The sequence below is a fragment of the Ovis canadensis genome, chromosome 4 (genome assembly GCF_042477335.2).
Source record: "Ovis canadensis isolate MfBH-ARS-UI-01 breed Bighorn chromosome 4, ARS-UI_OviCan_v2, whole genome shotgun sequence".
NCBI classification, from domain to species: domain Eukaryota; kingdom Metazoa; phylum Chordata; class Mammalia; order Artiodactyla; family Bovidae; genus Ovis; species Ovis canadensis.
The window spans coordinates 133,780,428-133,796,478 of NC_091248.1; the positions used below are offsets into that span (position 1 = coordinate 133,780,428).

Consider the following 16,051-nt stretch of genomic DNA (forward strand, 5'->3'; position numbering starts at 1 on the left):
CAGTGAGGCCTCTGCACACACGGAGCCAACATCTGATGTCTACGTGGCCAGAAGTGAAGGCGCGACTCCTTAAATCTAGTCCCAGAAACTCGGGCCTGGGCTTGGGCGGGTGCAGACGGGGGCTCACTGCAGACCCCCTTCTCACAGTGTGTGGTGCACGGAGCCCCCGCTGTGTGGCTGTGAAGAGTCGGGAAGCGGGCCTGACCCGCGGTGCACCGGCGCCATGAGAACAGTGTATGGAAAAGGGGCACTGAAGGAAGCCGCCACGGTGACGGTGGCCTGCGGTCGGCGGTCCTGCCCGGTGAGCTGTCTCGCCAGGGTCGCCACCTAGGACAGCGGGGACTGCGGCTGGCGGCTCGCACGGGGCTCTCTCAGCGATCAGAGACGGCCCCGCCCCCTCGGCCACCAACACTCCCAGAACCTCCGTCATCAGAGCCCCAGGACGTGCTGCATCCGGCGCGCCTGTCTGTGAAGCCAACTTGAGAACTGAGTGAGGTGGCCTGACCCTCCCTGAGGACCGGCGCCGAGACCAAGGGGACACAGCCCACACCCACTCCCCACGCCCTGCTGCGGGTCCACGTGGTGCCAACGCGGCACTCTGAGTGTAGATAGCAGGCTCATCTCACCACCTGCCACCTACACTCACTCCAGCCCTCAGGCCCACCTTCCAGCCTCTCTTCCCCTTGTGCTGGGGAGTGGGGGGCTCCAGAGTTTCCTTCTAAGCCCGCCCCTGCTGCCGGGTGCAGGGCAGGAAGCAGCGGGAATAGCGCTGTGGCTGGGGGTGAGGGGGACTCTCCGGAAGCCAGGAATGCCTGCAGGCCACAGGGTGGACAGGACAGAGACCCTCCCCCAGCCCCCCGTCTGATACCAGCTGCTCAGGGAGGCACGGCTGCAGCCCCCCCCCCCCGCCCCGGAAGTGAAGACCCTGCCTGTGGGAAAAACCAGAGGAAGCCAACCTGGTTTCCATCACCTCTAGACCCTCCATCACTCAACATGCACCAGGTTTGGGTCTGTTTTTTCCCGTTTCCCCCAAGTGGGGAATAAGGACTTCCCCAGAGTCATGGGCTCCAGCAGCAACTTCGCAGGACGCTGTTGCTATGGGGTGACCAGGCCCTGTGCCCTGCACCGTGCCCCCGCTGCCCCGGATGCTGGGGACAAGGGCCATCGAGAGCAGGCCGGGGCGGCGCACCAGCCCTGGCACCTGACAGGGGCCAGTAACCTCGTGGAGGCTCGCTACCAGGTGGAGGCTCGCTGCCAGTGGAGGCTCGCTACCAGCGGAGGCTAGTTACCAGCGGAGGCTAGTTATCAGGTGGAGACTAGTTACAGGGTAGAGGCTCATTACCAGGTGGAGGCTAGTTACAGGGTGGAGGTTCGTTACCAGGTGGAGGCTAGTTACCAGCGGAGGCTAGTTACCAGCGGAGGCTAGTTACAGGGTAGAGGCTCATTACCAGGTGGAGGCTAGTTACAGGGTGGAGGTTCGTTACCAGGTGGAGGCTAGTTACCAGCGGAGGCTAGTTACAGGGTAGAGGCTCATTACCAGGTGGAGGCTAGTTACAGGGTGGAGGTTCGTTACCAGGTGGAGGCTAGTTATCAGTGGAGGCTAGTTACCAGGTAGAGACTAGCTATCAGGTGGAGACTAGTTACCAGGTAGAGACTAGTTTCAGGGTGGATGCTAGTTACCAGGTGGAGGCTAGTTACCAGTGGAGGCTAGTTATCAGGTGGAGACTAGTTTCAGGGTGGATGCTAGTTACCAGGTGAAGGATAGTTATTTAGTAGAGGCTAGTTACCAGGTAGAGACTAGTTACAGGGTGGATGCTACTTACCATGTGGAGGCTAGTTATCAGGTGGAGGCTAGTTACCAGCGGAGGCTAGTTACCAGGTGGAGGCTAGTTATCAGGTAGAGGTTAGCTTCAGGGTGCAGGCTAGTTACCAGGTGGAAGCTAGTTACCTAGTAGAGGATAGTTACCAAGTAGAGACTAGTTACAGGGTGGATGCTAGTTACCAGGTGGAGACTAGTTTCAGGGTGGAGGCTAGTTACCAGGTGGAGGCTAGTTATAGGGTGGATGTTAGTTATCAGGTGGAGATTAGTTACAGTGTGGGGGCTGGTAACCTGGAGGAGGCTGGTTACAAGGTGGATGGTAGTTACTAGGTGGAGACTAGTTACCAGCAGAGGCTAGTTATCAGGTAGAGACTAGTTTCAGGGTGGAGGCTAGTTATAGGGTGGAGGCTCATTACCAGCTGGAGGCTAGTTATCAGGTGGAGACTAGTTACCAGGTGGAGACTAGTTCCAGGATGGATGCTAGTTCCTGGGTGGAGGCTAGTTACAGTGTGGAGACTAGTTACCCGGTGGAGGCTAGTTACAGGGTGGAGGGTAGTTACAGGGTTGATGTTAGTTATCAAGTGGAGACTAGCTATAGTGTGGGGGCTGGTAACCTGGAGGAGGCTAGTTACAAGGTGGATGGTAGTTACTAGGTGGAGACTAGTTACAGAGTGGATGTTAGTTACCAGGTGGAGGCTAGTTATATTGTGGAGGCTAGTAACCTGGAGGAGGTGGCTAGTTACCAGGTGGAAACTAATTACAGACTGGAGGCTACTTACCCGGGGGGAGACTAGTTAATGGGTGGAGGCTAGTTACTGGGTGGAGAGTTACCTGATGAAGACTAATTACCAGATGGAAGTAGTTACCTGGAGGAGACTTGTTACCAGGTGGAGACTATTCACCAGGTGGAGACTAGTTGCCAAGTGGAGGCTAGTTACTGGGTGGAGAGTTACCTGGTGGAGACTAATTACCAGATGGAAGTAGTTACCTGGTGGAGACTAGTTACCAGGTGGAGATTGGCTATCAGCTCTTGACAGGGCTGGGCTTGCCTACTCCTCCCCCCAGCCTTGGTGGGCGGCAGGGCTGGTACTCACGATGGGGCTGGCGTTGATGTAGTCGGAGCTGCTGTGGCTGTTCTCTGATTTCAGCCGGACCCGGGAGTGGTCATCTGCAAGCCCAAGGGCAGAGCATTAGCTCACGTGGTGCGTCTTCAAGGGCCACGGCTCGCCCCTCACCCCACTGGGGCCACCGCTCGCCCCTCACCCCACTGGGGCCACCGCTCACCCCTCCCAGCCGCTCCCGGTCCATGCTCCTCCCTCACCCCACTGGGGCCACGGCTCGCCCCTCCCAACTGCTCCCGGTCCGTCCTCCTCCCTCACCCCACTGGGGCCCTTCAGCCCACCAGCAGAGGGTCAGGGTGTGTGGGCACCCAGTGTTGCTCTCGTGTCAAGCTCAATGCCAAAGCTGGCTATCACTCAGTTGTGGCTGACTCTTTGCGACCCCATGGATTGTAGCCCAACAGGATCCTCTATTCATGGAATTTTCCAGGCAAGAAGATGGGAATGGGTTGCCATTTCCTTCTCTACGGAATCTTCCTGGCCCAGGGACTGAACCTGGGTCTCCTGCATTGCAGGCAGATTCTTTACTTTCCGAGCTAATCAACTCCACGGCAATAGCTCATGCAGTGTTTGCTTTCAAATGACACGTGTTCAGTAACATAGAGAAAATAAATACCAACACAGATATTAAGCTATTAGCCCACCATTCAATACACTCAGTTTTGTGGTCTAGAAATGACAAGATACTTGTGTTTAGAAGAATGGAGATTTAAAAGGGGAATAAGGGCAAAAGAAAATGAGGTTGAAGAGGGAGCCAGGAGCCACATGGGGACTCATCGACATGAAAATGTGCTTTCAATGGGCACAATAACTTGACCGATGCTGAAATCAGACACTTTGGTGGGGAGTAAGGACATGCTCCATCATAGCTTGATGTGTCTGGTCTGTGAATCATCTCTAATTTTGGTTCTGGAACAAGCATTCCCCTGCCTTCAGTGATGACTCTCTCTGCCCATTTGCAGGGACTTCACAGTGAGCAGGGCACCCCGAGGGGCCCCGAGTCTCCCGCCTTCTTCGTCTCCCTCAGCAAGGTGCGACCTTGAACATGGGAAGTGCTGAGCTCCGCTGTCAGCCCATGCTACAGCGGGGCCTGAGGGTCCCACCCCACCTGCTTCTGCAGCCCCAGAGGCCTGCGTTTCCGCACCGGCGAGCACACCACCCCAAGTCCGAGTCCGGATTCCTGGCCCCTCAGCCAGGTCTCCCTACTTCCCGCCCCGCCCCCGGGAGCAGCTCGCGCAGTGCGGGCAGGAGAGCTCGGGGCTTTGCTGTGGTGGCTTCTTTCACTTCTCTGGGAGACTTTCTTCACTTATTTCTTGTTTTAGACGGTTCTGGGAGTCAGGAAACTTGGCGAGGGCTATAGCTTACTGAACCTGGAAGTTACCGTCTACTGGAGACCGGATACCCTCCTATGCATCTTTTTAAGGTATTAACATTGGCCGTTTCCCAGCAGAGGTAAGACAGGTAAGAACCATCCAGATATCAGGAAGGAGGTCACACTTGGCACGCTTACCTGAGCAGAGGTGACATGGAACGTACCCTGCAGAATGTTCTGAAGGTGTTTACGATGGCACCTGCCAAGCCTCCTGCTAAGATGCCACCTATTCTAAAGTCCCCTGGACCCAATGACTTTGGGTCCTGCACAGATTTATTTTCTTGGGAGACTGAGAAATGACTGCAGCAGGAAGTTACAAAAAACTTACAAAAATAGTCTGTCAGCTCTGACATTCCAACGTGCTACAAACACGAACCCTTAAATGCACTTCAAGAGCCCAGTTTCTCGGTGTGTTGGGGGGAGGGGGGCGAGCCGCTAGGAAGCTGGGCCCCTCTCTGAACGGAGGCTGTGCTTGCTGCAGCCACACAGGAGTCTGGACGCACAGGGCAGGGCTTCCAGCACCTTCCAGAGGGTTCCTGAGGGCCTCATTGCATGCACTCTCCATGAGCCCACTGTGGGCTCTGCTGACAGCAGCAGTCAGCTGCTCCCAGGGTCTGAGAACCCAGGACCCAGGGCAGGGCTGCTGGAGATCGCAAGGGAGCAGGGCCTGGAGCTTCAGAGTGTCCTGTCCCACCCGGAGCAGGGTGGCCCCTGTGTAGCACTGAACTGGCATAGCCTTGGGGGGCTGTCATGTCCCCTTCATCTCCACGGAGCCCCACGAGCAACCGGGCCCAGTAAACAAGCACCAGCTGGATTTTCTAGCAGGAGAATCGAGAAAGCAGGTTCTAAGTTTGGGTGTCCCAGTGAGCTCGGCTCTCTGATGGTTGATGGGACAGACTGAGCAGGGCTGGAGTGTGAGCGTGCCCGTGAGGACAGCATGCAGCCTCCTGCACCCTGCGGGCGCTGGCCCAGCCGCCTTCGTCCCTGCAAGGCACCGTTTCTGAGATGTTCCTGAGTCTGGGGCAAAGGCTTCCAAAGCTCAGAGTTCTGCTTCCTTCCCATCATGTATCTGACTTGGTGGCAACATGCTCATACTAAAATTGACAGTGAAGTTGATTGTTTTAGCGTGGCACCATCTTGACCTCCCTCGGAGACACTGAGCGCCACCCTGGAAGGGCCAGGGTCCAGTGAAGGGCGGTTGCGGATAGCAGGGACGCTCCACGGGACACTTCACTTGGCTGGGCACGTCTTATATTTTGTGGCTTGCAGTTCCTGTTTTGAGGGCAGCCTCAAGTTTTCTTCATGATGCGAAAGGCAGAGAGAGTGCCTGGCAGGGTCAGCGATTTGCTCGCGGTCAGCAGGTGCAGTGGAGCTGACGCCAGGGCTGGGGTGAGCAAGACCCCGCCCCTCCCCCGAATGATTCCTTCGTCTTCCTTGGACTAACACACACGCCTTTTCCGGGATCAAACTCAACACAGCGACCCCAACCACGGACCAAGACATTTCGCACCTGCAGCGCTGGTGTCTGAATGAGAGGTGGGTGTATCCTTGAGGTCTTCGTCTGAGACACCCTTGGAAGCCAGGACACGAAGTTCAGGTCGCATCTCCCCACTGCACCTGGCTCCACCACTGGGCCATTCTCCTCTCACGAGACCCGCAGTGGTAACTTCAGCCAAGGAGGGAAGGAGAACTCCTCTCAAGAAGAAGCTTGATGAACTAGCCCTCTGTGAGTGTCCCTTTTCTGAACCCCTGAAGAATTACTGGTGTTATTCCCATGTTTAAAAATGATGCCTTGAATTCCTCTCATGTTCTATCCTCTACCTGTCCTAGCGTTTCAAACTCATCACCTCCTTCTTCCTGGAACACTGTGCCAGACAGAGCAGGGACCATTTTCCCATTTTAGGCTGAAGAAATTAAGGCTCCAAAAGATCAAGTAACTGGCGTGGCAAAGGCCACAGAGCTAAGGGCTCAACCCAGCCCTGCCTCCTGCTAGCCACGTGATGGCTGAGTAAACGGTTCAGCATCTTACAGTGTCAGAGTTATCATCCGAAGTTGGACGATGAAGTCTGACTCACAGGGCCGTTGTGTGAACAGCTTCTGTCAGGTGCCACGTGAGGCCTGGCAGACAGAGGGGACTTAGAAATGAGGTCGAGACGACAGACGGACACACGCCTGACTGATGGAGGGTTGGCTGGGCTGGCGACGCTCGCTGCGTGGCTGCGATGAGTCGTCAGCAACCTCAGGATGGTTTTCACAAATGCCAGTGAGGAACACGTTCTAGAACTCCTTGGCTACGGCGAGGGCAGAGGAGCCTCGAAGCGGCAGACTCTGGAGGTCACTGAGTGTCGCCGTCCATGCTTCCTTCCAGCCTGGGCCACGGCGTGGACCCTCCCCGCACTGCCAGAACCCAGCTCCGGACCGTGCGGAGGCTGCCTCCACTGTGATCTCCCACACGGGCCCTCAGGATGGGGCTTTCCTGGGCTCCCCGGTCACATCACTCACATTGCCGAGTGTGCTGATCCGTGCGCGAGTCCACAGGCTTCACCTCCCTGGAGGACATGACTCATTGGTGCTGCTGCCGGCAGCGCGGGCTGGGCGTCTGTAGAACCCGCTGGTTGACAGCGGCTCCAGCTGAGGGAGCTTCTGCCCCCGGATGGTCTGCCTCAGGGCCCTTGAGCTTCTCGATTTGCTGCTAAGCCTGAGGTGGGACCATCACGCTGGCTGACAGCAGTTTCTGCACCTGGAAGGCGTGGCAGGGGCGTCTGAGATGGGCCAGCTCTGTCTGGAGGGCTGCGAGTCCTCCAGAGACCCCACGTCGGGCCGTGCTCGGGAATGACCCAGTGGTTGCCAGCTCCCTCCTGGATTTCGTGGGTCTCCCAGTGGGTGAGCAAACCACAAGCATCGCGGGGCTTCCTGCAGGATGGCCGCCCAGCTCGGCAGGTGAGTGGCCCAGGAGGTGAGCACAGCGGGGCCCCCTGTTCTAACCACGCACAGACCTCGCACTCAGCCTCTACGAGGGGGAGGCCTCTCGGGGCTCGGCCTGGGTGCCGGGCAGGAACAGACCCCACAGGCTTCAGGTCGTGGCCCAGGCTGTCCCCGGGCTCCTGGGGTCAAAGGTTGAAGTGTGCCCCCCAGGACCTTGGGCTTTGGCCTTGATGCAGAGCTGGGTCTGTGCAGAGGGGTTGGGCACAGCGAGCTCACAGGCACGGGTGGGCCTCACCCCACGTGTTTAGGGCCTGGAGAGAAGTGGGGAGCTTCGGACTCAGACCCGGGTAGACGGAAGGGGGCATGCAGACATGAAGGCTGAGGAGACGGCCTGGGACGGACGCCCCTCAGAGCCCTGAAGGGCCAGCCTCGTCCTGGGCCTGGCCTCCAGCCCGTGAGGACACAGCTCTGTGGCCCGGGCATGCCTGCCCCGGGGCTGGCCTGTGTCTGAGCCCAGCTCCCTTAGGACGCACCGACCTGTGTGCCCTGCTCCCGCATCTCAGCTCTTCCAGGTCCCATGCCTTCAATGATCAAGAGCAGGACTTTCCTACCAGCCTAAAAAAGTGAGTTTTCTATGAGGAAAGCAGGGAACAGGCACGAGGTGGGCCCTCACGAGCCTGGAGGAAAGAGAGGGGAGCTCTGCCCAGAGGCCCCAGAGGCACCGGGACCGCGGGAGGCTCCGGCCCAGCCCTCGGCGGGTGCAGTGCACACACCAGGGGTCGCAGGGTGGCGGGGAGCACGGTGTGCACGCTTGCTGCAGCAGTCGTGTGGCACACATCCAAGAGCAGCTCTGCAGAAACAGGAGCACAGACACCGAGCGAGCGAAGCCGCGCCGTCGCACCGTCCACCCAGAGACTGGCCGTCGGCACGCCCCGGCCACCCGCTTCTCCGAGCGAGGCACCCCACCCCGGGCGGAGCGGAGGCTGCGGACAGTGAGGGGCGTGGCCTCCGAGGGCCCGGGTCGGGGGCAGCTCAGCCACGCTTACACGAGACGGGGCAACCCCGGCCTGCTGAGCACAGGCTGTCAGCAGGAAGCAAGCGGCCTGCTCTGGGCTGATTGAGGGTCGACGGAGGGTCACACCGGTGTCACCTGTAGCTCACAGTCTCAGCACCAACAGGGACCAGGGCGGATGTGTGGCCTGAGTCTTTGGGACGGGGTCTGAGAACAAGATGAAACCCCCTGCCCCCAGGCCTTGCCAACGAAGACACCTGGGGAAGGAAGGGGAGCAAGTCTGGCAGGAACTCAGTCACCCTAACAGAGACACGCCTGCGACGGCAGCTGGGGAGAGGGGCCCGGGGACACTCAGACGGAGGCTGACGTGGTGGAAGGGGGCCGGGGCAGGGGACCCGTGGGGGTCTGGGGACGGAGTCACAGGGACACGAGGTGGAGCGGGGCGTGTGACTCCACTGCACCTGTGACGGGTTGGGGGCGGCCGTCCGCACCCCCGCCCCGCAAGGAAGCCCGCCTCGGGGTCCCGGGCCTCTGTGTGCAGCGCAGGATGGGACAGCACAGGAGGGTGGAGAGCCCTCGGGAGGGGCGCGGGCCAGGGCCCAGCACAGCTGGGGGAGCACAGGGCCGAGGCTTAGGTCGAGACTTGGAGATCGGGCGTGGGGGGACGTGGCCCAGAAGCCCCCGAGGCCGCCAGCGCTTGGCGCTGCTGCAGCAGATAATCTGTCCTGGTGTGCGAGTCGCTCAGTTGTCTGACTCTGTGACCCCGCGGACTGTAGCCCTCCAGGCTCCTCTGTCCATGGGATTCTCCAGGCAAGAACGCTGGAGTGGGTTGCATTTCCTTCTCAGGGGATCTTCCTGATCCCAGCAGATGCCTAAGCCTAAACAAACAGTCCGGTTACTTGTGGTTTCAGACCAGGGGGTCCACCAACATGGGCGTAAGTAGTGAGACGGCTGTGCTTCTCCGCGTCTTCATTTCCACCAGAAAGGCAGCTGGCCGTACTGACAGTGTGGCTTTTCACACAGGAACATGTTCACGATGCTCTGGGTAAGCTGCAGCAGAGGGCAGGGTGTGGGGCAGAGCCCAGCGAAGCGAGGGGGCAGGACCAGCGTAACCCGTGTCCGCAGACCTAGCGCTTCAACGCCGCCCGTTTATGCTTGACTGTCCTTCCTCCCAGAAGCCTGGGGTGAGTCTGAATCAAGGTAGTTCTCCGGGTTCCAGCCTCCGGCTGCACCCAGGATCCTGGCCAGGACCATTCCTCTTCACCACGTTACCCCAAGGAGCCTGGTTTCTCTTCTCCACGCCAAGGACCCTGGTGATGACCCTGGGCCTGTCTGGAAAACCCAGGCCCCTCTCCCTAAGTCAAGGTCAGCTGATGAGCAAACCTCAGGCTCACCCACAACTCCCCCTTCACTTTGTCGTGAAGGTGGCATCCGCATGGGTCCCGGGGGCAGGAGGTGGGTCCTGGGGCTGCTCGTCTGCTGCTGCATGGGCAGGGGGACCGAGGGGGACCCGTCAGACTCTGGCTCCCTCTCAAGAGCAAAGTGACTCTGCGACCCAGGGTGTCTGTTGCCTGTCACAGGCCCAGGGCCGTGTGGGTGGCACGCCCCTCACCCAGGGCCGAGATCAGCGCCGAGGCTGACGGAGACCGCAGTCAACCTGACGGCTCCCGACACCTCAGTCTGCTAAGAAGTCTAACCGAAGTGAGCAGTGAGAAGAGGGGGCAAGAAGGAGGAGGGAGGGGAGGGGAGGAGGGTCAGAAATGGGAGTACAGCTGGCAGTCTGACCCTCCTGCTAAACGCTGACCTCCTGGAAGTCTAAGCAGGTAGCCACTCAGTTCAGTTCAGTCGCTCAGTTGTGTCCAACTCTCGGCGACCCCATGGACTGCAGCACGTCAGGCCTCCCTGTCCATCACCAACTCCCAGAGTTCACTCAAACTCACATCCATCGAGTCAGTGATGCCATTCAGCCATCTCATCCTCTGTCATCCCCTTCTCCTGCCTTCAGTCTTTCCCAGCATCAGGGTCTTTCTCCAAGGAGTTAGTTCTTTGTATCAGGTGGCCAAAGTATTGGAGTTTCAGCTTCAGCATCAGTCCTTCCCATGAACACCCAGGACTGATCTCCATTAGGATGGACTGGTTGGATCTCCTTGCAGTCCAAGGGACTCTCAAGAGACTTCTCCAACACCACAGTTCAAAAGCATCAATTCTTCAGTGCTCAGCTTTCTTTATAGTACAACTCTCACATCCATACATGACCACTGGGAAAACCATAGCCTCGACTAGACGGACCTTTGTTGGCAAAGTAATGCCTCTGCTTTTCAATATGCCGTCTAGGTTGGTCATCACTTTCCTTCCAAGGAGCAAGCGTCTTTCAATTTCACGGCTGCGTCACCACCTGCAGGTAACCACTGCTGTCAGCTATAACGATGGGGTCATAGTTATGGAGGAGAAGGTCTTTACTCTTAGGAGACACAGGCTAAACCATTTAGACACACAAACCCCACTTTGAAACAGTTCAGCCAACAATGAAGTAAAGCAGACAGATCACACAAGAAAGGCACAATACTCAGCGGCAGCCATGTGGAGTCCGGCCAGTGGGGATGCAGGCGATCACCAAATTATGACTTCAACCTGAGAATCCGAAAACTTCTGCAATAAAAAGTGTGGGGGAAATGATGCCAAGCCGGCTTTCTTTGCAAAGCACCCGCGGGACTAGGTGGCCAGGAGTCCCCTGGGGTCAGGAGGACGGGGGATGACCCTGTCACCCCTGATGCCCTGGCTCACCTCTGGCTCCCGGTTCCTGGGTGGCAGTGTAAAGGGGACGTTGCACGCGTGGCCTTTGTGCTGTGTGGGTGTGTCAGGGCTGCAGGGTGGCGGCAGGCGGGCCAGGGTCAGGCAGGGAGCAGCCATAGGCACGGTCCTTCTGGGTCCGTGCCTTGGGAGGCAGCGCTCTGCATTCATCTCCTTGAATACGATCTCATCAGTGACTCGAAGTCATCTGAAACACGCTTATAAACTGCGTGGACAATGCGGCATGTGATGAGCGGGTGTCAAACTCCCCTAGGCTCTGAACAGGGTGCGTTTATCGGAAGTGAATGAAGAGTTCAGTGCCGAGTCAGGATGGACGGATGGGGGCTGGGCCCTGTGAGGAGCCCACTGCACGATGAACGGACACTGGGAACGTCTTGGCAGAGGAGACACAGCCCAGTGTGGCCCTCCGAAGGTTGTGATCGGCTGCTCAGGGTGTGGGAACCAGCAGGCGTCCAGGACAGGGCCCAGGCCTGGCCCCCACCCCCGAGGTCCTGGGTCTCTCCGAGCCCCCGAGTCCCCCCAAAGCTGAGACTCCGTGCAGCCTCAGCTGTGAGAGGTGAGACGCGCAGACACCAGGCCACAGGAGGTCGGACGTCTCACGTGTCCAGTGGTCCAGCTTCCAGGAAGGGAGTGAACAGGAAGCAGAAGCTGGACCCGGGTGGCTGAACTTGCAGATGGCCGGCACGGCCCCCAGCCCGCCAAGCAGCCCCTCTGCTCTGGGGGGCTCCGGGGTGCTGTGCCCTCAGCCCCAGGCCCCACTCCAGAGGCTCTGGCCCTGCAGGGCTCAGCCCCACGAGGAGGCCTGGGAGCATCTGGGACGCGGCCTTCGCCTCTTCTCTGCTTCCCTTCGGAGCTGTTCAGTCGCAGGCAACCCAACCTCTGGGAAGGAAGAAGCCCGCACACGCGCTGCCGCGGGATTTCCTTTTCAGCACCAATGTATCCACGGCCTCCCCCGTCTGGAGGCAGTCACTCAGCTTGTTCTGAGGCCATAAAAGGCGGGGTGAAGAGAAGACAGCGGGTCAGCAATTTCTCTGGACGCGCCACTTTCCTGGGCGGCTTCCTCACACGAGAAGAGATCCGGCTCGCTGTCAGATTCAGAATTTCCCACGACTGATCACTACAGGCAAAGCTGGTCACTCAGACGTGACCCCACCAGGATGTTCACTGCAGAGATCCTGCTCAGAGTGGGGAGAAGCGTCAACCCAAGGTTTGCTTGGAAAGAAATTTTCTGTGTGTTTTGAGGGGAGTGGTGCTTTGTCAAGGATGGCGGCTGTGGGTGTATTTTAAACGTTCAGTCCATGGAAGTGTGAAGTCTTTGCTCACTTTCCTGACATGAGAGTCTCAGATGAGTCCACAGAAACACGCAGGGTGTTCGTCATTGCAGGGCACACAGACAGACTCGAATCCCAGCCCCTTCATCTGTCAGGTGGGGGAGGCCGGGCGGGGTGGGTGGCAGGCCCGGGAGGGGTGGGGGAGGCTGGGGAGGGGTGGGGGGAAGGCCTGGAAGGGGAGGGGGGCAGGCCGGAGAAGGGTTGGGGGCAGGCCCGGGAGGGGTGAGGGGCAGGCCCGGGAGGGGAGGGGGGCAGGCTGGGGCGGGGTGGAGGAGGCCCAGGAGGGGTGAGGGGCAGGCCAGGGCAGGGTGGGGGGCAGGCCGGAGAAGGGTGGGGGGCAGGCCCGGGAGCTCGGGGATGGCATGCAACATGCTCAGCCGGCCTCTGTCTTTCGTCACACGTGGCTGAAGCTGAAGCTGCTGCCGAGGGTGATGCGGCTCCCAAAAAGAGCCAGGTGGGAGTCGCTCAGACCCTCCCCCACCCTGTCTGCCAGGTAAGGCCATGGACGCGGCTGTGAGCGCGTCAGCAGCTACACCCTAAAGGCCACACCTCGAGACACGGCTTCAAGGACCTTCTGTCCATCCTGCATGTCTGCGTCCTTGACTTGACCTTCTCTCTGGTTTCATAGCTAAGTACCCCCGTACCTCTGTGTCTCTCTCTTGAATCACAAACTTTAAGATGGCACACCACCACAGCATCATATTCCTGTCCTCAGCTTGTAAAGAACAGGAATAGGAGGGAATATTGCATAATTCTTTTAAAAGTGCAAAAAAAAAAAAAAAGCACTTTAAAGCATTTTAAATTCTTTAAACTTCTGAGCTATATAACAGGACCCAGCACAGCACCAGCCAACATCTTGTAAATCTGCCTTTTTCTTTGAAAGACAATTTGTTTGCAGCTAGAACCTCTGGGCTGTCAGGGATGGGAAAGTTGCTGGTCCAGCCACTTTGAACTTCCCACCAACCTGCTGATGGGGACGCAGCGGGTGTCCCAGCCTCAGCTGGACCGAGACGTGCATGGGGTGGAGGGGCGGAGCCCGCATGCTGCCCTAGGGGGGGGGTCCAGGTGGGTGCCCCGGCTGTGCCCATCAGGGAGTGTGATGGAAGCCCAGCAGCACTCCTGTCTCTTGGGTGGAGGGCGGACGTGGTTGCTGGGGGAGCGTGTCTTACACATGACAGTGTAATGAGCACCCTGACACCCACGTGGTGTAAACATCAGCTTCAGGGGTCAGGGTGCATGGAGGCCCACCCTGTCTACACGCTGTGCTTTGCCACGGACATCGCTGCACATGCGGAAGGAACAGTCGGACAACATGAAGCAGGTCCCAGGAAGCGCCATTCTCCCTGGTCTGGTGAGACCACCAGGAGTTTAATGCACGCCATCGCCCTAGGGTCCTGCTCGGGGAGGGTGCAGGCTGAGACCTGGCCACCGGCTCTCCTTCTGAAAGCTGAGAAGGCGGGAGTGTGGAGGGCCGAGCTGGGGATGCGTGTGCGGGATGAGACCCAAACGCCCGGGGAGGCCCCGTCCGCCCGCCTGTCTCTGAGGCCAGGCTCTGTGATGGCCACCCGGTCAGGGACGGCGGCTTCTGGCTCGCGCCTCCGTGCCGGAGTCTGGCCGAGAAAGCACTGCCTTGTGGAGCCCTGGCTCCAGCCCACTAGCGGGCAGCAGGCCCAAGGCTCCGGTCCGAGGGTTCCCAGGGCCCTGGTCCCCTTGGGGCTGGCCCCCCGCCCCCACTGGAGGCTGAAGACAGGCTGTCCTGCATCCCTGAGGCCCCGGCCTGTGGACCCACCAGCTGCAGGGCGTGTGGCCCGGAACGTGTAGCGATCTGGTTGGCGCTGCAGGAGGGCGCTTGAGGAAGAGCCTTTGAACTTGAGTGTTTATCGGGTGGCCCCAGCAACCAAGGAAACCAGAGGCTTCCACACAGGCTGACCGTCTGCCCCCGACGGCTACTCATCTGGGGTGCCGTGGAATCCCCCACCCAGATCCTCCCCGAGGACAAGGGCCGAGCGTGGTTGGCTGGACGTCGCTGTGTCAGCCAGCACAGTTCAGTTCCGTCGCTCAGTCATGTCTGACTCTTTGTGACCCCACATACTTCAGCACTCCAGGCCTCCCTGTCCATCACCAACTCCCGGAGTAATGTCTCTGCTTTTTAATATGCTGTCTAGGTTGGTCATAACTTCTCTTCCAAGGAGCAAGCATCTTTTAATTTCACGGCTGCAGTCACCATCTGCAGTGATTTTGGAGCCCAAAAAGATAAAGTCTGTCACTGTTTCCACTGTTGCCCCATCTATTTGCCATGAAGTGATGGGACAGGGTGCCATGATCTTAGCTGGATCATGCCAGATGATCCGGCATGATGTTAGCTGGATACCATGAATGTGGAGCTTTAGGCCAACTTTTTCACTCTCCTCTTTCACTTTCATCAAGAGACTCTTTAGTTCTTCTTCGCTTTCTGCCATAAGGGTGGTGTCATCTGCATATCTGAGGTTACTGATATATTGATATTTCTTGGCGCACAGCAGGTGCTTAAATATCTGTTTGTTATTTGCTTTCCTTCTAAATATAAACCACAAATTGCAATGGCCCCTATTTTTGGAGCTTTTTCGGGAAAAGCCCTTCAGACATCACAGAACTGGTCTGAACACCAACTAAACTGTTAGGAAAACCTTACACCTAGAAGCGTGTTAAGATTTTCATAGCAGTGTGCCATTCCCGGGCTTGGGTCCACAGCCACACAGGCGCCTGTCTTGGCGCTCCCTGTCCTGTGAGCAGCGAGTGCGTCGCTGCCGTTGCCCACGAGCCGGAGTGTCGGCCACTGCGCCCCCGGGCAGGCGGGCAGCAGGGGTGGGCTCCTGCCCTTGGGTGGCACCGCCTGCACCCTGGCTCCCAGTGCAGGGTGGAGGCTGTGTCCCCGAGAGGGCTCTGGTCTTCCCTGAGACCTGAGTGGCTTTGCTGAGCCCTCAGACACCTCAGCCCACAAAGTACATGCTGTCACATCTGAAGTCTGCCAGAATCCCTCCTGCCCTCCACCGCAAACTCACTCCACGCACGCAAGTCACTCATCACGTGAAGCTGGCGCTTACGTCAGACACTTTGCTCACAACATACGTCAGACTCCCGCCCCCACAGGGGGTGTGTATTAATTGCAGACCACCCCCTCAACCCCAGCCTGGAGCCTGCTGGAACATGGGAGGCTGGAGCATCTCCAGATAGTGGTGGAAGGCAGAACAGCTGGGTGGGAGACACGCATTCAGCCCGCACAGCCCTTCACGCCCCCGGGGGCCTCTGCCCCTGTAGTCGCCTGTCGGCTCACACAACGTCAGGGAGACAGAGGGCTGGCATCTCCCCGTGTTCCCTCTCTTGACAGCGACTCCTGCGAGGCAGCAGGTGCCCAGCGATGCTGGGGACACCCGTCTGCTCCTCGAACAGCCTGCCCAGCCTGCAAGACTGCCTCACTGTCCCCACAGCCCTGAGAGTTCAAGGGGGACGGTGTGATCCCCAGCACAGGGCAGGACGAGGCTCCAGGCACTTGGAACCGAGCCCGAGTCCAGAGCAACAGCAGCAGCAAAGCCTGAGCTTGCTGGCATCTACCTGTGCCCACCCCCACCACCGCACCTCCAGGACTGAGTGGGGATTGCAGGGTGCCAGGCACGGAATCCAAAA

At 58.8% G+C, this 16,051-nt stretch overlaps 1 protein-coding gene and 1 long non-coding RNA gene across 2 annotated transcripts in view; one reads left to right on the plus strand and one right to left on the minus strand.

Moving 5' to 3' along the window:
• PTPRN2 (protein tyrosine phosphatase receptor type N2) overlaps positions 1-16,051 on the minus strand; it is a 624,228-nt gene that overhangs the window by 50,344 nt on the left and 557,833 nt on the right. The window contains exon 16 of the mRNA XM_069587259.1: positions 2,914-2,987. Within this exon, the coding sequence (XP_069443360.1) occupies positions 2,914-2,987 (74 nt within the window). The remainder of the gene's footprint in view (positions 1-2,913; positions 2,988-16,051) is intronic.
• LOC138439011 (uncharacterized) lies at positions 12,060-14,972 on the plus strand. The gene is made up of 2 exons (XR_011256536.1): positions 12,060-12,264; positions 12,882-14,972. It is a non-coding gene; the product is annotated as an uncharacterized lncRNA (long non-coding RNA).